This window comes from Salmo salar, chromosome ssa12 (genome assembly GCF_905237065.1).
Source record: "Salmo salar chromosome ssa12, Ssal_v3.1, whole genome shotgun sequence".
NCBI lineage: Eukaryota > Metazoa > Chordata > Actinopteri > Salmoniformes > Salmonidae > Salmo > Salmo salar.
Window position 1 is genome coordinate 53615209 of NC_059453.1, and position 21290 is coordinate 53636498.

At 45.0% G+C, this 21290-nt stretch overlaps 2 protein-coding genes across 2 annotated transcripts; both read left to right on the forward strand.

Annotated features, from left to right (window-relative positions):
• Window positions 1–1659: 1659 nt before the first annotated feature.
• LOC106565127 (ataxin-7-like protein 2) lies at window positions 1660–13269 on the forward strand. Its single transcript, XM_014131891.2, is given in 12 exon segments — window positions 1660–1823; window positions 3075–3143; window positions 5478–5741; window positions 5744–5810; window positions 6047–6327; window positions 6603–6685; window positions 8728–8830; window positions 8833–8944; window positions 9037–9214; window positions 10233–10354; window positions 10533–11403; window positions 12879–13269. Coding segments are annotated over 12 exon segments (2298 nt in total). The 5' UTR covers window positions 1660–1693; the 3' UTR covers window positions 12897–13269.
• A 97-nt stretch (window positions 13270–13366) lies between these two features.
• Window positions 13367–21167, forward strand: cyb561d1 (cytochrome b561 family, member D1). Its single transcript, XM_014131890.2, has 3 exons — window positions 13367–15080; window positions 17009–17046; window positions 18475–21167. Exons 1-3 carry the CDS (start codon window positions 14924–14926, stop codon window positions 18973–18975), a joined length of 696 nt encoding a protein of 231 aa, XP_013987365.1. The 5' UTR covers window positions 13367–14923; the 3' UTR covers window positions 18976–21167.
• The last annotated feature ends 123 nt before the right edge of the window (window positions 21168–21290 follow it).

The following is a 21290-nucleotide window of genomic DNA, read 5'->3' on the forward strand; positions in this document are numbered from 1 at the left end:
GCATGAGGCAAATGGTGGTCACACCAGATAGGTTTTCTGATCCACAACCCTACCTTTTTTTTACCAACAAATGCATATCTGTGTTCCCAGTCATGTGAAATCCATAGTTTAGGGCCTAATTTATTTATTTCAGTTGACTGATTTCCTTATATGAACTGTAACTCCGTAAAATCTTTGAAATCGTTGCATGTTGAGTTTATATTTTTGTTCAGTGTATGTACATCTAAACTTAAGAAAAAGTTAGATAGATGTAAGCAATATAACTAAATTGCTATCAGAGGTCAAGGAGGATTTTTGCTTCCACCTATCCAAACCTTCCAGTGTTATAAGTGCATCAGAGGGTAGGTTGATAAGGGTTTAGGCAGCAGTGGTTGTTTTGTATGTCAAGCTCAGGTTAGGTCAATAGTAATTCTTAATTCCTGGGATGTCCTCCACATTCAGTAAGCCATGCAGATCTGTGACTGTGAAACTGATCCTTGGTACCAGCACGATATCCAACCCCGCCAAAACACCAACCCAGATTTTCCTGGTCCTAGCCCCAACACCAGCAACAACCCTGGACACAGCACCGACCAACCATAACTGCCACCTTCATCCAGCAGCTCAGACCTCACCCCTTCCCCTCCCCTCCCCAACACAAAGACACAAACACACTGTCAACCACTCCACCAGACCAACCATGACTGACTGACTGACTAACAAATTGTTGGACTGTGTGGAAATATTGAGACACCACATATGAATTAATATGCTGTGAACACTACCTAGCAGCAAACCTGCTTGCACCAATCCCTTGTAATTACAGTCAAATAATGTGAAATACAAACCCACCCCCTCAATGAATTTCATCCATTCATTCTGATTACACTAATTGTACTGTAATATTAAATACAGAATTTTACTTTCCATCTAGATTACTGTCAAATTCATGTTAACCCCTTTACAGTGAACGTAACAGTGGTATTCAAATTCTCTTCTCAATATTTCCACATTGTTTTCATAGTGGTCTGCTAACGAGGATAATTGTGTGTAGAGAGTGTGTATGAGTAGGTCACAATAGTATTGACTTCTGGGGGTTAACCTCTTAATGGTATTATGTGTAGGGAGAGTTAGTTACCCCCACATGTGTGGTCAAATCCGATTTTTATCCCTAGACCCTTTCCTTAGCACCTATCTTTTTGTGTTCACTGATCTGAAAGCACTGGATTTATGTAGGTAATATAGTGATGTCATATTTTCTTTCCAGTGCTTTGGGGTCTGTGAAGGGGATAGCATCTGACTGTGTATTTTCATCTAGCTGTACCAGTGCCTGGTTATGCAGGAAGATACAATGTTCAATCGGCAGCATCTGAATGGTCTGAACTTCTGAAGTGGTCTCATCTGTATCATTTCCTTCACCTGTGCTGATGTGGGAAAACGACCTTGTTATTTTTTGGTTTCAGCTTCAAGTTTACTACTGAAGCACAACAGAGATTGAAATAGCAAGGCTTCCCATCTTGTCCACAGCATAAACACTCAACACCCAATAGACAGTCAAGTGACCTCCTGCTGTTCGCCGGTTGTTCACTGTAATTCTCCCCCGCAATGTTATAGACTCGACTGCTACGTGCGGGAGTTTCGTGAACGCGCACGCAGGGACTTCCCATCGCTGTGGTGAACGCGGAATATGACGTAAGTCACTTGCGGAGCAGTGATGATGGCGGTGTGTGAACGCGCAGTAAAAGTAATGGCTGCTCTGGAACGGCGGGTGCCTAGTCTCGATGATTTCGTGGGCCAAAGCTGGAGCGCTTGGGCTGAGAGAGCCGGTGTGACTGCGTCGGAAGGTAAGGGAGCACCTTTGGAATCGGTATTGTCAGATATCAAATCGATTGGCCATTCTGTTGAGGTTTATTTTCGTGGAAACGGGCGGCAGCCATAACCATGTTACCCAAACAAAGACCCTGCTGGGTCCTAGCGCTTGCTGGATAACATGTTGCTCTCTCCCAGGTCCTAGCGGTCGGCGTCTTCCGAAAAAAATACGTGATAATTGTGTCTTTTTTATCCTCATTTTGTCTTTTTATGTACACATACACACATCATGGCCACCATTTGACAGTATTCTCTCATTACAGCGTCACTCGCCCAAATAGAACTGTGGCCCTACACAGCGGAAGGCGACTTGCATTAGTTGTAGGGATGGTTGGGCGAGCAACTTCTTGCCAAAGCAAGCTGGCCGTATTAGCAATGAAGATAATACTGCTAACAGGATGATACAGTCTGATGCTGTTGCCACCATGTAAATGCTAGTGTAGATTGATATTTCAGGGCGAATTTCGAGCTATTCTCGATTCATGTTGTTGGAAGAACTGTGGATTCGAGGCACAGTTATTTTTTTAAAAGTTTGTTTCAAGACGAGATAAGTGTCTAAACAGTTACATGATTGTATATGCGCGCGCATTCATTGTCAGGTACCTCTCCAAGTGCTACTCTACTCTCTCCCTAACTTTCTTATAAACCAACTCGAACATAATGAACACGATTCCAACAGTAAACACACGTATTAGGTCAAAGATCATGCTCATAGCCTAAATCAAGCACAGCAACAGACAGAGGGGCCAAGTTCACCATGCGAAAGGGAGTCACTTATCCAGCTAGCTAGTTTTCTTGAAAATGAACATTCATACTGGAAGGGAATTCCCATCTATATATCCTGTATTGACGCTGTAATGCATATCTCTGTGATCTGTTGTGCAAGTTACCTGTTGTGAGACAGGAAGTCACGATCAGAACCTGTCTAGTCAACACCAACAAGGGGATTAATCTTAATAATCTAAAATGGCTTTCTCATCTCCTCCCCCATACCCACTGATATGGAGTAACTAGACTGGCAAAGGTGTCCGTCTTCCGTGTTGCTTTCACTTGACCTGCCTTTCAGATCATTGCGGATCAAACGAAGAAGAGGTGATGGAGGAACCACCTTGACTATTGAGATGCGCCCAAAGCCTACTAGCCATGCATTTGTATCCTGTATGCCTTATCCCCTCTGATGAAATTCCCTGACCACTGCACCTCAGTCACAGAGTCTCTGTTTTCAGGCTCTGATGGAGATGACTGCAGCAAGAATGGGAAGAATGCAGCTGAGGCAATGTCTCTTAGGAAGGAAGGTAAGTCTTTATTGGAGTGCATGTTGGTTACATCCTTCATACTAAGGTTTAGATTGGCATCGAACCTTACTATACAGGTCCCCTAGCAACAACGGACACAGCCTCTGCACAGAGTGTGTGTGTCTCCAGATTTGGCTTCTTCTTCCAGTGCTCCCCTGGGTGTCTTGTCTTAAGAGCTGAATGGGGTGTGGGGCACAGGGGGGGGCTGCTCCCTGCTAGGATCTCTCTCTCAACCAGCCTGGCAGTCTGCAGCAGCAGCTGTCTGACGGACGCTGCCGTGTGTACTTGTCGGACTGCGTGTGTTTCTCAGGGTGACAATGTGATTTGGTTGTTCCACCTCAAAAACGGACGATTTCGACAGCCACCATCTCAGATTGTTCTGAAATCGTTTTTTTGTTTCAAACAAGATTAATGGAACATATATAATTTTTGTATTTTCCCCCTTTTTCTTCCCAATTTCGTGATATCCAATTGCGATCCAATTACGATCTTGTCTTATCACTGCAACTCCCCAACGGGCTAAGGAGAGTCGAAGGTCCAGTCATGCGTCCTCCGAAACGTGACTTGCCAAACCACGCTACTTAACAACTGCCCGCTTACATTGGTGCACCTGGCTTCCGGGTTGTCGGAGGAACACCTGTCACAAAGAGTCGCTAGGGCAAGGACATCCCGGCTGGCCAAACCCTCACCTAACCCGGACGACACAGCCTGGGATCAAACCCAGGTCTGTAGTGATGCCTCTCGCTCTGCGAGGCAGTGCCTTAGACCGCTGCGCCCCTCAGGAGGCCCAATGCAACATTGTTTTGTTTAAATATAATTTGTTTCTCAGGGTGACATAGACACTGTGATGTGGGTCGTTCCAATTTGACCTCTGAGAAATTAAAGGGATATTTTTGTATTGAGGCTCTATATCGACTTCCTCAGAGTCACATGAACTCGTAGATACCATTTGTATGTCTATGTTCAGTATGAAGGAAGTTAGAGGTAGTTTCGCGAGTCGAGCATGCTAGCAGATACCCATGGACTTATTCTAGTTTATCAAGTTTATTGGTTGTTTGCACAGTTTAGGTTTTATAGCGTGTGCAGCTAAATTATGTTACTAGCTCTTAACAATGCAGTAAAATGTCTAACAAGTACACAAATAATAAAAAAGTTAAGAGAAAATAGAAGACAAATGTGGAACGGTGGGGCGAATCAAATGAACAACCCAAATAGGCCTATCATTAATCAAAATGCAATCTATACATATGTACAACAGGAGAATTTACACAAGATATACTAAGAATATGTACAGCAGTAGATATATTAGTGAGTGATGTCAAGAATCCAGTATATAGATAAATATGCGGTGTGTGTGTGTATAAATAGTGTAACTAGAATACAATGTACGGTAGGATAAATATTAAAATGAGCTATGGGATACTGGATTTAAATAGTGTGAAACGTAAAGTGTCCAGTGGTTCAATGTCTCTATAACATGTGACCGCAGTGTTGGCTTTGAGTGTGTGTATGTGCGTGTGTTTGAGTATGTGTGATGGCTTATGTAGCTGCCATACCTGGTCCATGTAAGACTGCTTACAGGGTAAGGAAACCAATGTCATTTTGTAATTTGGGTGAACTATCCCTTTAACAATGGGGGGGGTCTTTAAAAAAAGAATCACCTAATAGCAGGAACAGCACCATCAAGTGGTCAACCTGGTAGGATGTAGGATGAGACACAATAACGTCAATGATTCATTTCTTTGAACATGGGGGAAAAAACAGCACCAAATTCACTGAGAATACATTAAATAGGATGAAGAAACAATATTCCAAGCCGCAGCTCTATACAACTTGTCAGACATAGAGAACTGATACTATATATTGTTGTTGGGGTGGGATTGGCGTAGGGTATGGGGGGTCCGTGGTTTACTTTTGGCCACTTCGGATTCCTTTTTCAAATCAAACCGGACTCCATGTAAACAGGAAATAAGAGCAACTATCATTATTGAATCCTCCTGTCTTACTCATTGTTAGAAGAAAGTTTGGTCAAAATTGGATATTAGCAACTATCATTATTGAATATTTTATGAGTCCTATCAATTAAAATGGCCAATTTAGGTGCAATCAATTAGCTTAATTGTTCAGAGATCTAATTATATTTCAAGAAAATCATGTTTCCGGAATGGTAATCTTATCTGTTTCTAACAGAAACCATTTCAGAACAATCTGAGATGGTGGGTGTCGTGGCTTTCTGAAATGACATGGAACGACCCATGTGTGTCTATACCCGCTTTCCCGGTATGTGTGATTTCTCACCTGTTCCTCCTTTCACTCTCTCCTAACCTCCTCCAGACATGTCTATCTTCGGCCACTACCCGGGCCAAGATGACTTCTACCTGGTGGTGTGTAGCCACTGTGGCCAGGTGGTCAAGCCCCAGGCTTTTGAGAAGCATTGTGAGAGGAGACATGGCCCCCTGAGCAAGCTGTACGCACGCCTCCGCCCCCCCCCTCCAGCCCCCCAGCAGCGACCCCGCCACAGCCACTCCCCATCCTCCACTCACGCAACCTCCTCCTCTTCCTCCTGGGAAGGGAGGGGGCAAGGGTCCGGGGCACCACGAGCAGCCCCCCATCCCCATCCACACCCCCCCAGTTCAGACATACCAAGCCCCCCAAGGATGTAGTACGGTAAGAGGGATGGGATAGATGAAGGGGATTATGAGGGGGGGGATTGGAGGAAAGGTTTAGTAGTCTTTGTCCTATTATTTTCCTTATTTAAAAAAAAAAAATGTTAAGGGGTGAAAACCATCTTATAGTATCCATAACCACCAGTGAGATTTAACATTATTGATAACATTCTGATTTAATTTCCATGTTTTAAACATCTGACCTTGTTCTCGCTCTTTTTTTTTTTGTCCCTTCAGCCACTCCCTCCTAGATAAGAGCCCCCACAGCGGTCACTCTGAGTCAGCTGTGTTTAAGCAGCCTCCACCCTTGGAGCCTCCCCTGAGCTCCCCACTCCCCTCCCTCAGAGACCCACCGTGGCCCCATGGAGACACCCCGCCCGGCCGGCCCTCCACCACCCCCCCGCCCGGCCGGCCCTCCAACAGTGAGAGGACACACACCCAGAGGAAGGAGGCCACATCGGCCCCTACCCTCCCTGCCCACCTCCGTGGACCAAGACCCTACATTAAAGTGGCCTCCAGTGAGTCTTTATTTCCTTTCACCTTAGTTCATACAAGTTTGGGTCACTGAGATGTAATGTCTTTTTTTTAACAGAGATGGGCCTTCCCCTCAGGACCTGTTTTGTTGGGTGAAGAGCTTGTTAAATAGAGGAATGCTAAAATGAAGTGACATCTTCTATTACCGGGCTAGTGAGCAGAGATGAAAGAGCACAGAGCTAGGAAGCTAATTCCGACTGAGTCACAGCCGTTGAGTCTGATTGCTATTAAGACACTCTTCTGTTCCTGTCATCTCCAGGGAGAGAGTGTGATCTCGACAAGCACTGCGGAGTACTAGACCCCGAGAGGAAGAAAGTCTGCACTCGTCTCCTGACCTGCAATGTAAGTTCACACACTCTGCATATGAAATCTCATCTCCCTCCTCTATCCCAGTGTCCTCTCTTCTTGGCCCAGCCTTTTCTTCCATGCCACCTCTAGTATTCCATCCCTTCCTCTTCACCCCCCTTTTCTCTCCTCTCTTTTCCTTCCTCTCCCTCTTCCAGCTCGTTCTCCCTCTCCCCCAACCTTTCTCCTCTTCTTTCTCCCCCAGCCCTCACACGGTTGAGTATTCAGTAGCCAGGTGAGTGATTCATGGGAAAAATGACTTCTGTCCTTACTGCTTTTGACCCAATTATGTTCACTCAACAAGAGTCCGTACAGGATGTGAAGTTTGGAGGATTGAGGCTTTTCCCCATTGTTCACTGCTGTCAGATATCTTGTTCCAACTGATTCATTTGTTTGAGGAACTTACCTACACACGCTGGCTCCTCTATTGTGGGTCCAACTGGCAAGAGATGAAAATCCTTTCCCAATAGAAAGACGGTCAGTGATATGCCAGGTGTTTTTTTTTATTTTATCTGTGATGATTCGGCGACCGTAAGGGGAACTGTCAGACGCAGATAAGAGAAATGTCTGGGTTATTACTCTCCTATGATAGTAATTATTTACTTTCGTGACGTCACATCAGGCATGCATTTCAAACAAAGACACTTTTAAACGGAAGGGGTGACCTGACGTGTAGGCTTAATTGTGCCCTTTCCGTACGATGAGGATGAATCATTTCTCTCCATTTTGACGCTCTTTGTCCTCCTCTCATGTCTCTCCTATAGTCTACACTTCAGCTATTCATTGCTATGGCAGCATAGTACATTAGTCGTCTAAATGTCACGCTTCGTGATTGTGGTGTTGCCATAGTATTTGAAAGGTTCTCCACGTAAGGGAAAGGGGTATTTTTGTGCAGGGTATTGAGGACATTGTGGTATTAACAATGTCCCCTAGCCCCAGTGGAGTTAGTGGTAAAGACAAACCTTCCTCCTTATCAAAATCGCTGCTCTGACATGACTAGGGGGGTGAAGGCAAAGTAGTGGAAACCTTTCTTTCACCCACCCCATGTTAGATCGGTTATTACAAGGTCCTGAGCTGAGAGCACAGGAAGGGTGTGTGTGTGTGGGTGGTGGCTGGCTGGCTGGCTGGCTGCAGGTTTGTATAAAAGAGGAACCCGGCTGCGTCAATCAGCGTGCAGAGCGGTCACGTGTAGGCAGGAGCAGATATGACCCGATTTTAATTTATTTTATAAAAAATATATATATATATATATATATATATATATATATATATATATATATATATTTTTTTACAGGAAAGGGAAAGAATCTGAGAAACTGCTTCCCTGCCTCACTTCTCGTTCAGACGCCCACACTGGATCTTTCTTAACGTCTAACATCTGCTGTACCAGGGCTTATCCTCCCTCTTTACCGAGACTATTTGATAGAGCAATCTTTTGTCATCAGCGGTTATACCTATGTATTTTTCATGAAATCCAGGCTCTTTTGAAATGCTTTCTACATATCTCTCACATTCTGGTGAAGGCTCTGCTTTTCTGAGGGACTTCTGGTGCTTGTTTCCTTCAAAATCATCCCTCTCCGCGGAGTTTGTCACTCCCCTCAACAGATTTGCTCAGGCGTATGTTGCCTGTGTGTGATTCAGGTCATCTCTAGCGGCATCGTTCAAATGCTAATGAATCCCACCTCATCTCAGACCCATCTGTGGATGTGAGAAGATGACGTGAGAACACATTTACCCTAGAATTAGTGAACTAGATTGAAAGCAACCACTGACGGTCTGTAGTGATCATCAGGACTTGGCAGTCATAGGGGGCTGGGCGCTATAGTTTTCCCTCCAAAACACAAAGGAAAGTTGGACAGCATCAACCTATATTCACTGCACGAGGACTATTTTTATTATGTCTATTCGGGTGGAAAGTATAGGCTGATGCGTTTGGAGTCACCTTTGTGTGTAAGAAACGGACGTTTTTAGAGAAATGCATAAATAATTGTATTTCATTGTTTTCTCTCTCCCGGTCTGTTTCTTTCTCCTGTCCTTAGATTCACTCCATCCACCAGCGGCGGAAGGTTCCTGGTCGGAGTAAAAACTTTGACCAGCTGGTGGCCGAGCTGAAGACGGGGGCCCGGGTCCGTGAGCGGGGGGGGGTCAGACCCAGGAGGGGAGCGGCTCGGGTCGGTCCCCCAGCCCAGAGGCCCCCGAGGACCCCCCAGCACCCCCCCACTGCAGGAGACCCCTCAACAACAACCCTGCCTTCAGGTAGGGGACTTATGTTATCAGATGTGTTAAAGTAATAGTAAAGTACTCGTGATAGATGTGGACAAAATATTAACACGTGTGTGTGTGTTCAGTCGGTCCAGGGCGTCTTTAGAAAGCGCTCCAAAGGAGGACAAACCTTGTCTGGAAGAGGGTAGCGCCCCATCGCCCCTCACCCAAGGGCGCATCTCCAGCGACGAGAGCGAGGGAGAGGGGCCTGAGGAGCCGTACGAATACCCTTCTTCCTCCTCCTGGCACCCCAAACCAGCTGCGGTAAGATTACAGGGTGTCATCAACTACTCCTATTGGTATTATCAGATGTACACTGGGTGTACAAAAAAAAAGAACACCTGTTCTGTTCATGACATAGCTTTCACCTGGTCAGGCTATGATCCCTTATTGATGTCACTTGTTAAATCCACTTCAATCAGTGTAGATGAAGGGGAGGAGACAGGTTAAAGAAGGATTTTTTTTAAAGCTGCACTATGCAGAAATCACTCTGCCATTTCCTGGTTGCTAAAATTCTAATAGTTAATTTCAGTTTGTGACAAAACAGGCACGTATAGTCTAGAGCAGGGTTTCCCAAACTGGTCCTGCCCCCCCACTCCCCAACCCCCAATAACCAGCTCATCAAGCTTTGATTATTTGAATCAGCTGTGTAGTGTTAGGGCAAAAAAAAACTAAACATGCACCCCGAGGTGGGAACCCTGGTGTGGAGAATCATTGCACTGTCTACACCTCTGTGGAATACGTTTTCCATAACCAAAAATATTGTATTTTCGGCTGTTTAAAGCTGGGGAAACACAGAAATTGTGCAAATAAAACAGATCTAGTGCTTTCAATGAGAATGACAGAGACAAAAGATTTGAAGTCCCTTTGAACGGGGTATGGTAGTAGGTGCCAGGTGCACCGGTTTGAGTCTGTTAAGAACTGCGACGCTGCTGTGTTTTTACGCTTAACAGTTTCTCATGTGTATCAAGAATGGTCCACCACCCAAAGGACATCCCGGCCAACTTGACACAACTGTGGGAAGCATTGGAATCAACATGACCCAGCATCCCTGCGGAACGCTTTTGACATCTTGTAGAGTCCATGCCCCGAAGAATTGAGGCTGTTCTGAGGACCAAAGAGGGGGAGGTGCAATGCAATAGGTGTTCCTAATGTTTGGTATACTCCGTGAATATCACTGGAGTATGCTGACCTTTTCACAGCTGTAAAATACAGAGATGTTGCCAGCACTGTCAGTTAACAGTCCCCTAACCCCACCATGTGCTCTGTCTCCTCTCCCTAGGTGTGCTCGTTTGGCAGTCATGAGATGGGTCGGGGTGTGTACACCTTTGACCGACGGCTCCACCACCTGCGGTCGGCACTCAACGCCATGGTGGAGCAGCACATCAGCGCCCACCTCTGGAAGTAAGATTCTTTGTGATGTGTGGCCCTGTGGTAACTTCACAAGGTTTACTGGTGCAGAGGTTTGTCATAAGAGCTACATAGTGCTGTTCGAGCACCATTTTTCTGATTGTTTCCCCTCTGCACAATGTGTTGCATTGTAGATTTCTCTCTATCTAATACAGGTATATTATCTCTGCAGGAAAATACCTCAAGCTTCAGACCTCCAGTCCCAGAGTTCCACTGCGAAGAACAACCCCTCTTCCTCCTCCTCATCCTCCTTTTCCTCCCTGCATTCTAAAGTCAGGACAGGAAGCCACAGCACCCCCTCCCTCAGGCCCCCCTCCTCTTCTTCCTCCCACGGACCAGGAAGGGAGACACGCCTACAAATCCCCTCCCACTCCACAGCCATTAACCAATCAGAGAACTCCAGTGCTAGTGGCAGCCAAATTGTAGCCCCGGCGCCCCCTCCTGTCCGTCAGACAGGCCCAGGGCGGCCACCAGGGCCCGGAAGGCCCAAGAACCCGGTAGGGCGACCCAGCAAGCAGCAGCTGAGACTCAGAGAGGAGGCTGCTGCTGCCGCAGCCCTCCGTAAGCGCAAAGCCCCGTCACAGGAGGGTGAGCACTGCGGCCCAGACAGGAACTCTATCATCCTCCAGGACCGGGGACGGCCCCCCTCCACTTCCTCTAAGACCACCCCGCCCACTCCTCACAGCCAGACCAATGGTACTCTCTCCCCCAGCAGCAAACCCCGCCCCCAGCCATCCCCCTCGGAGCCCCATTCGCCAGCGGCAGCCTGGGCGTTTAAACGGACACATCCAACCTCTGGACACTCTTCCTCCCCACCCGACCCTCACAGCCGAGGTGGGGACTCAGGACTACACGGTAGGGGGTCGGAGGGGTACGAGCACAGGGGACTGGGGAAGAAACGCAAGGGGGGCAGCAGTGAACCCTCGCCCCCCTCTAAACTGCACCGCATTCCCTCCTCCCCTCGCTCCAATTTCTACCCCTGGAAGGACAGTAAGGGGGGGGCGCTGCCTGGTGGGTTGGAGAAGAAAATGGGCACACAGAAGGTGGGTTACTACTTAAAATTATATTAGGAATATGTTATGTACATACAGTGCATTCGGAAAGTATTCAAACCCTTCACGTTGTCCACATTTTGTTACATTACAGCCTTATTCTAAAATGTATATTGTTTTTTTCGTTTTTTACCTCAATCTCCACACTACCCCATAATGACAAAGCAAAAACATGACAAATAAAAAAAAACTGAAATCACATTTATATAAGTATTCAAATCTAATTTTATTTGTCACATGCCCCGAATACAACAGGTGTTGACCTTAAAGTGAAATGCTTAGTTACAAGCCCTTAACCAACAATGCAAAAAATGAAATAAAAGTAACAAAAAATTGAACAGCAGCAGTAATATAACAATAGCGAGGCTATATACAGGGGGTACCGGTACAGAGTCAATGTGCGGGGACGCCGGTTAGTCGAGGTAATATGTACATGTAGGTACAGACCCTTTACTCAGTACTTTCTTGAAGCACCTTTGGCAGTGATTACAGCATCGATTCTTCTTGGGTGTTATGCTACAAGCTTGGCACACCCGTATTTGGGGAGTTTCTCCCATTCGTCTCTACAGATCCTCTCAAGCTCTGTCAGGTTGGATGGGGAGCGCCACTTTACAGCTATTTTTAGGTTTCTCCAGAGATGTTAGATCGGGTTCAAGTCCGGGCTCTGGCTGGGCCACTCAAGGACATTCCGAGACTTGTCCCGAAGCCACTCATGCATTGAGGAACTCTAGAGCTCTGTCAGAGTGACCATCGTGTTCTTGGTCACCTCCCTGACCAAGGCCCTTCTCCCCGGATTGCTCAGATTGGCTGGGCGGCCAGTTCTCGGAAGAGTCTTGGTGGTTCCAAACATCTGCCATTTAAGAATGATGGAGGCCACTGTGTTCTTGGACCTTAAATGCTACAGAAATTTGTTGGTACCCTTCCCCAGATCTGTGCCTCGACACAATCCTGTCTCGGAGCTCTATGGACAATTCCTTCGAACTCATGGCTTGGTTTTGCTCTGACATGCACTGTCAACTGTGGGACCTTATATAGACAGGTTTGTGCCTTTCCAAATCATGTCCAATTAATTGAATTTACCACAGGTGGACTCCAATCAAGTTGTAGAAACATCTCAAGGATGATCAATAGAAACGGGATGCACCTGAGCTCAATTTTGAGTCTAAGCAAAGGGTCTGAATACTTATGTAATTAAGGTATTAATGTTATTTTTAATACATTTGCTTAAATTTCTAAACCTGTTTTTGCTTTATCATTATTGGGTGTTGTGTGTAGATTGATCAGTAAACAAATTTAATTTAATACATTTTAGAGTAAGGCTGTAACGTAACAAAATGTGGAAAAAGTCAAGGGGTCTGAATACTTTCCGGATGCACTGTTTGGTACAAATTATATTGTATTTGTTGTCCAAGTCTTTGTGACTATAAAGCAGCCATTTGACTGTTGTCTTCCTTCTTTCTCCACAGCCAAAACTGCACCATTAAGAGTGCTTGCCTTACAAGCCACTATGAGGGAGACAGCCCTGTCTGCGTAGTCAGACATCACAGGACTCGAGATGTGTGTGTGTGTGTGTGAGACTTGATATTCAAGCCAATGTCGATGTGTGCATATGTCTATTGAAGCCTATATGGGAATGAGTGTACAGGTGTATGTCGGAGAGAGTGCGCTTAATACAGTATGAGCTACGTGTTGTTCAGTTCCTGAGTCGGATGTGGGGTGTGTGTGTGTGTGTGTGTTTGTGAGTGTGTGCAGGACAAAGGGGACACGTGAATTTCTGTGTATGAATTTATAAATACCTCAAGACCTTCTGGTTATGCTGCTAAATGAATGTTGGTTTATAAAAATTGTTAAAAAATATCCTTTACACTTGAAGTTGTGGCTTTTCTTTTGGGGCTGGTATAGGAAGAAGGGGTCACCAGATATAATTTTTTGCAGCCTTGATATACCAGATCATATACAACCATGTTAGTCTGAGAAATTATCTCACTGTATTGTCTAATTACTGTTGTATGATTCCAGTATAGAAGTGACATAACAGTAGCCTTCACACCTTTGCATCAAGGTGTTATAGGGAGCGCTGAGTTAGCCAATTATTGCTCAAAGGACTGCATTCCATGACGCCATGTTAATGAAATTGGGGCAACTCCTTAAAAAAAAAATAAAAATGGAGTAAGAAGTGTTTTGTACATGGGTTGGATAGAAAAATGGAGTGTATTATAAAGGCTATTCACGTGTGTGTCAAATTAGTGCAATACGCGCTCTTGATTCCCTGGCGCCCGTTCCTGGTTGGATAGGGACTCGTGCTGCTGGGGATATCGCCATTAGATGACTCACTGATTTGACAGCTGACTGGCTCCTCTGTCAGTGACGTTGCTGTTTTTTTCCGACCGAAGCCTCTCTAAAATGGGGGGGTTCGATTAATCTCGCCCGTGTAGTCGTGTTTTGCAACGGCTGAAAATTCGCATTCCATCTGGAACCGGGCTGCCTCCCGAACGTGAGCTAGGTGCCGCGCACTGTCAGACGGCTCAAAACAAAAGTGAAATAGTTAAGCGGGGCGGCAGGTAGCCTAGTGGTTAGAGCGTTGGATTTATAACCGAAAGGTTGCAAGATCGAATACCTGAGCTGACAAGGTAAAAATGTGTCGTTCTGCGCCTGAACCAGGCAGTTAAACCCTCTGTTTCTAGGCCGTCATTGAAAATATGAATTTGTTCTTAACTGACTTGCCTAGTTAAATAAAGGTAAACAAAAAAAGCACGTGTAGTAATTAATAAGATTCTCTGTTTTCCTATGCTGAAGTGATAGTTTTCATTGTGAAGACAAAACTATTTAGAAAATTAAAACATTTAATTTATGGCCTATGCACCATGCTGCCTTGTTGACAACGTGACTCAGCGGCGCAAATTACTGTTCGTTTTGATAGGGCGCTCCTCCCTCCCCGCTTTTACATGATTCAACCCGGGCCAGTGTAAAATAACTCCCTTATATCTCGTCAAACAAGAGATCTATCCAAGAACCCACCTGATCGACTTGAACCAGTGGTAGTAGGCCTACAGTATATATTCCAGGTGCGCTTGACGAGAAATATCAGCTGGTCATTATCTGCGGTATGTTTTGGAATGAAACCTGCCGACCTGGAATTTGATTTAGTCTACGTAGGTGCGTAACAGTAAAATGCTGCCGTGTTATAATCTCTAACAGGAGGGGATTTACTAGCTACAGACTAATCCGTTGAGACCGCACATCCATCGTTTCGCGACAATCCGTTTTCCTGTGATGTGTTGGTCAACATAGTTTGTGATACGTTTATGAATGTGATGTAATTTGATACATCCTTGCTGGGCAAGAGTCCCGGTCACGGATAGACCGGCGCCAACGGTTGAAGAACATTAACTGACCAGATTTAGATCCAACTAATCTCCATGTATCTGCCACGGTGCTCGGCGAACAGAGACCATCGGTTTACCATTGTACAGTTAGCCCGCATGCTCTCGGTTTAGCCGGCCGCGGAGAGATGCGAGTAGATGTGGAGTACAGCCCGGTCGGCGAGGGGCTGGGGATGAGCGAGTTCTGGCTATATGTGTGGATGCGAAGGATCGCAGTGATCGCTGCGCATGTCATAGCTGTGGGTCTCACTGTACTGATTTCACTACTATCCCGCCCTGGAACAAGTGAGTTGCCTTCATCTTGTTGACCTGTAAAGTATTGACAATGATTTTGGCAATGAGTCATTTTTATCTACTTCCCCAGAGTCAGATGAACTCCTGAATATTATTTTTCATGTCTCTGTAACCAGGTTTTCATTCAACTTTTTTATGCGAGTAAAGTAGCCTACTGTCGGATAAAAAAAAGTCACGACGGGCCTGATAGAAACAGTACATTTTTAAGTAACATTTCAAAATGTCGACCAAAAAAATACTCTAGACAAGGTGGGATCTTTTTGTGTCTGTAAAATTAATTATGCGAGAAATGGCGGTGGAAACGCATTTATGCACATATTGCTTAATAATAACCATCATATTGAAGTAACTTGGAGTCACGCGATGACGTGTGGTCCTCCCACTAAGACTTGAAAAGATGCAGTTTATTAGGCCATGGTTCCCAAACTTTTTCCCCCAGGTCCCTCTTCCTGCATTGGGGAACGTCCCCTGCGCAAGCCAATTGTATTTCTATGGGAACAAGCACTGTTCACACCCCTCTTGTTGGCGGAGAGAACAATTAGCAGTTTTAAAGCTTATTTCCTGCAATTCTACACATGTTTGTCATGGGGTGCAGATATTATTTTGCCGTTTTAAAGCACATTTTGCCATGTCTAATGGGTATTCATGTGATATGAGTGACTCGAACATTTCTCCAAAATCTATGGACTAAAAATAACCTAGCTAAAAAACATCTGAGATGGGCTAGTTCATCTCAACATTTCTGAGAAAGTTATAAATAGCTCTAAATGTATGCAATGACTGACATGACAAGAGGGAAAGTGATGACACACTACCCAATTTCGAAATTTCACCTTTTGCATTCTGCTACTCCAACTTCCAATGTCAGTAATTCAATTTTGCCCATATTCTTGATGAAGAATGTTAAACTCACTGGTTTGAGACCACAAATCAACCAAATCCACTAAACGGCGTTGTTAATTACACTACATTGAAAATACTGTGATAGAAAATGATGATTAAATATAGGTTTATCATCATTTCTACACACTTTATACCTAGTTTTAGTCATTTAAATTCAAACTGGAGTATTTTTCATAAAAAAAAAATGTTTTACTCAGACACTCATGACCCATTCAAAACCCACCAGTTGAGAATCGCTGATGTAGGCTATGCCTGTATCGGCGACATGTTGGCTAGAGTGCACATGCCAATACCAGAATGGGCACATTAGCTATGTAATGCAACATTTTTAGTGACAAAACCATCAGTAGAGTTGAAAATGCGATGGAAACCCATTTAACTTGTATTTACAATTCGGTACATGGGAATTTAACTGCAAAGTTATTTTGATATGCTCCTCGTCATCACCCACAGCATTTTATCCACACGTCAATATGATGGAAACATCTCTGGTGGGAAAATGTGTATATTGTTTTCATGCAGATTTTTGAAGATCGCATGAAAATCTGTCGCCAATTGAAAGGAAACCTAGCTCCTCTCCAGTGTGAAAGAAGTTGGAGGTAGTTTCGCGAGCCAATGCTAACTAGCGTTAGCGCAATGACTGGAAGTGATAACCATAGATTTACAGTCATTGCACTACCGCTGGTTAGCATTGGCTCGCCTTATGCTGGACACAGACATAAAATGGTATCTGACTGGGGAAGTAGATAAAGAGCCTCATTGCCTAAATCCTGAAGTATCCTTTTAAGCACAAAACCTGCAGGTCTGGGGAACTGGTGGGTGCAAGGTTTTGTTCCAGACCAGCACCAAAGCACCTCAAGCATTGATCAAGTATCAGTTGATCAATTATCAGATGTCTAATGCTGGGCTAGAGCAAAAACCAGCACGGATCCCAAGGACTTGATGCCTGCACTAGTAGCCATCAATTGGAATGTTTTGTTCAGTGTGGACAATCGCACAATGTGTCTGTGTTTCAGGTCTATTTTCCTGGCATCCTGTGTGCATGTCTATCGCAGTAAGTTATCCTCATAACATGACACACACACTATTGTACTGCAAAATACCATAATATACACAGAACAAAAATATAAACGCAACAGGCAAAGTGTTGGTCCCAGAGTTTTTCCATACTTGCAAAAAGCTTATGTCTCTTAAATGTTGTGCACAAATGTGTTTAAATCCCTGTTAACATTTCTCCTTTGCCAAGATAATCCATCCACCTGACAGGTGTGCCATATCAAGAATCTTATTAAACAGCATGATCATGACGCAGGTGCACCTTGTGCTGGGGACAATAAAAGGCCACTCTAAAATGTGCAGTTTTGTCACACAACACAATGCTACAGATGTCTCAAGTTTTGAGGGAGCTTGCAATTGGCATGCTGATTGCAGGAATGTCCACCAGAGCTGTTGCCAGAGAATTTAATGTTCATTTCTCTACCGTAAGCCACCTCCAATGTAGTTTTAGAGAATTTGGCAGTGCATCCAACTGGCCTCACAACCACAGACCACGTGTATGGCGTCGCGTGGGCGGGCGGTTTGCTGATGTCTACGTTGTGAACAGAGTGCTCCATGGTGAAGGTGGGGTTAGGTATGAGCAAGCATAAGCTACAAGCACAATTGCATTTTATCGATGGCAATTTGAATGCACAAAAATACCATGACGAGATACTGAGGCCCATTTTTTTTTATAAGGTATCTGACCAACAGCTGGCATATCTGTATTCCCAGTCATGTGAAATCCATAGATTAGGGCCCAATGCATTTATTTCCTCATCTGAACTGTAATTCAGTAAAATCAATGAACATGTTGCGCTTATAGTTTTGTTCAGTATACTTCTAGTCTTAGGTAAGGTACTGTCACATGCGAGAGATTAAGCTCTACGACCATCTTACCTCCTGCGCTACATGTGGGCCCTGCCATGCCCGCGGCACGCTGCCGGAAAAGGAGAAGCTGCAAATAAATTATACATCCAGCCCTCTCTCTCTCGCGCCTCTCCCCCTCTGTTTCTTTAATAATGGATCAAAGTGTGGAACAGAGATGTGACAGGCAGTTTCACCCTTAGCCCTGGGCTGATGACGTAAACGAGTAACTTGACCCAGAGGACTGACTGACTGGAGGAACGTTATAGAGCCGTCTCCAAAAACAGAGCTCAGAGGTCCTTTGTTGTTGTTTAGTGGGACAATGCTGAGTATAGGTTGCAGGTGAGATGTACTGGGCAGAACTGACCCAGCTTTCTAAGTCGGCTCAGAAACATTATTTCCCCCACCACAAGAGATTCCTTCTTTCGCACAGTCTCTCTCACACACACACACAGACACAGACGCACCACTGTCCATTGAGTCTCTGCGTTAAAGTATCTGTCTGTGCATTATCCTCAGACAGTGTTAACCCTCTGATTGTCCTCTGATGGTCTTCCACCTCTCCTCTTGTGTCTATCAGTACCTCCTGTGCCTGACCGAGGGGATCCTCCTCTTCTCTCCCGAGGGGACTCCGTTCTGCTTCAAGGCACGGAAGGGTAAAGTCCGTCTGCACTGGTTCATCCAGGCCCTGGTCATATTGGCTGCAGCCACCGGAGTTGGCTTCATGGTTGCCAGCAAGAACGTGTCAGAGCGCCCCCACCTGGCCACCTGGCACAGCCTGCTGGGGGTGGGCACCCTGGCTGCCACTGTCCTCCAGGCCGCCTGCGGTATCTGCCTCCTCTTCCCTAAGCTGCTCAAGCTGTCGCCTCCACGGCTCAAGCTCTACCACGCCACCTGTGGCCTCGTGGTGTACCTGCTGGCGACTGTGACCGTGGTGTCGGCCATGTTTTCTGACTGGTTCCAGGCCACGGTGAAGGGGGTGGTGTGGTACGCCTTCCTGCTGCTGCCGCTGTTCCCAGCCCTGGTGATCATGAACCAAATCACTAACGCCTACCTGCCACGCAAGAAGATCACCACCTGAGACTAAGTTGTAGGTTTTCACAGTACAGTAGACTATAGATCAGTGTCTCCCAAACCTCTCATGAGTACCCCCAGCCAGTCTACGCATTTGATGTATTCGACAACTAGCACAGCTGATTTAACTAACGAGGGGATTTATTAGGTGATCATTTCAACCAGCTGTGTTAGTTTGGAAACCGTCAACTAAGTGGACTGTCTATGGGTACTATGAGAGGTTGGGCAAACTGCTATATATACAGATATACGTATCTCGAAAGACTACCACCAGGAACTCAGTCTTACACACACAAGTACAAACATATACAAAGTACTAGTGACGGGAGTTAATTGAGTTAATACACGCACATCTATAAGAAGACCTGGGTGTGACCGTTGAATCCTGATAAACATGTATGGGACCTGCCCTGAAAGGCTACTGAAAGCTGACAGTGGTTGTAACCCCGAAGTCGTCTCCATTCCGTCATCTGTTTCTCCAGAGGCTACTTTGCGAATTTTATCTGGCGAACAATAAGTCTGCGATACTGTATCCGGATGGTTTAAGGCAGGGCTGTCCAACCTTGTTCCCGGAGAGCTGCAGTCCTGTAGGTTTTCACTCCAACCCTAATCTAGCGCACCTGATTCTAATAATTAGCTGGTTGATGAGCTGAATCAGGTTGGTTACAACTGGGGTTGGAGTGAAAAGCTGTAGGAGGGTTAGCTCTCCAGGAACAGGGTTGGAGTGAAAAGCTGTAGGAGGGTTAGCTCTCCAGGAACAGGGTTGGAGTGAAAAGCTGTAGGAGGGTTAGCTCTCCAGGAACAGGGTTGGACAGCACTGGTTTAAGGGAATACAGTACCACTGTGTATCAACCAGAGTGTGGTTGTAAGCAGAGCAGCTATGTGGGTGTGTATTTTACCAACCCTTTATACGTTTTGTTTTATGATTCTTCTGTCTTCAGTCAGCCTATATGTTACTGAACATTAGCCATTACGGCACATTTTACTTTTTTTTTTTACCCTTGTTTGACGTCTTGTCCGGAGAAGTGCGTGTGTCATTGTCATTGACACCGGAAAGTATTAGCTTTCTCTGAATGAAGGTATTCGCTAGAAACCCCTGGCGCACAAAGGCCTATTGGATGTACCAGCACGATGCCTAAACTTCTCCCAGTCTTATTCAGTAGGTAAAAACACTTGAAAGATATTGTGACCAAATACCAGCATGTTGTTGGGCCATTTTTATACTTGAAAAAGGGCAAATAAGTCAAACAAAAAGGGAATAATATCGTAAGAGACCATAAAGATTTTTTTTTAAATCTATCAAGTCTTCATGTATTGACGGTGCTGTGGCAGCCGCAGGAGTAAGGGAGTTGGTTCCTAATTTAGTTTTCAGAGCATACCTACAACTCTATTTCCTGCTATGCTATAGGTAGTTTACCAGCAGCAGCTAAAGTAACTTGGTGTCAGACTAATAAAATGGCCTTTGGTGCCCATGTTGTAAAACACAGTTCCTTGAACTACTCATCTCTTCTCTGCTTCACTTGCTTGTAAAACCAATCCAACGCCCTCCTGTTTTAATAAACTGTTTGTGTCCTCATTTTAACTAATGCAAGGTTGTGTTTACTGACTACAACGAGTGTGGCTGAATTGAGTTTCTAAGGTGGTCTTTTTAGTGTGATTATATGCTCTAATAGTTATGTGTGTCGTGTTTGAGTTCCGGGAACTGGGCGAATGGACTCACACTGTATACTTGCAGTCTGCCTAGTTTTCACTTCTGAGCACCTATGAACATAGATGTCTTCAGGTGTTGAAAAGTTGATTTCTTCAATGTTTGTTACGAGCACCTAATGAATGTAGCCTATTCTACTCAGGTCTATGACCTTCAAACTCTGTGCTCATTAGAGTAAGAAGTGGCCCCTAACCACTGATACGGGAGAAAATATTCTCATCCCCCTATTGGTTAGCATTGATACTGCGTGTAGGGAAATCTGATCCTAGATCTGTGTTTGAGTGCAACTTCTACCTTGTGTGTTCATTGGATGAGCTGAGTATTTATTAGTGGTCAGTAATCTAGGATTGTTTTAAAGAGGAACATGCAAGAGATTGTAACTCCTAACAATGTTATCTCCCATTTTATGCTTACTGGACATGACCCAGAACTCTAAGGTTGCAGTGAACCTGCTGATTGTGTTGTCTAAATAAAAACCTTGAATCCCATGATTTGTTTGTGAGGAATCATTATACTGTAGGTAAAGATGATGGATTCTAAAAAGACACCAATCCTGAGGGTTTAGAGGTTACACTTCGTTGCTTAGTGTATACGTACACACTTTCACATCTCAA

Excerpts from the sequence above, each read along its gene's own strand:
- cyb561d1 (XM_014131890.2), top strand. The coding sequence starts at position 14,924 with ATGCGAGTAGATGTGGAGTACAGCCCGGTCGGCGAGGGGCTGGGGATG. Across the intron at positions 15,081-17,008 it reads ACTATCCCGCCCTGGAACAA|GTCTATTTTCCTGGCATCCT; the intron begins GTGAGTTGCCTT and ends TCTGTGTTTCAG. Across the intron at positions 17,047-18,474 it reads CTGTGTGCATGTCTATCGCA|TACCTCCTGTGCCTGACCGA; the intron begins GTAAGTTATCCT and ends TGTGTCTATCAG.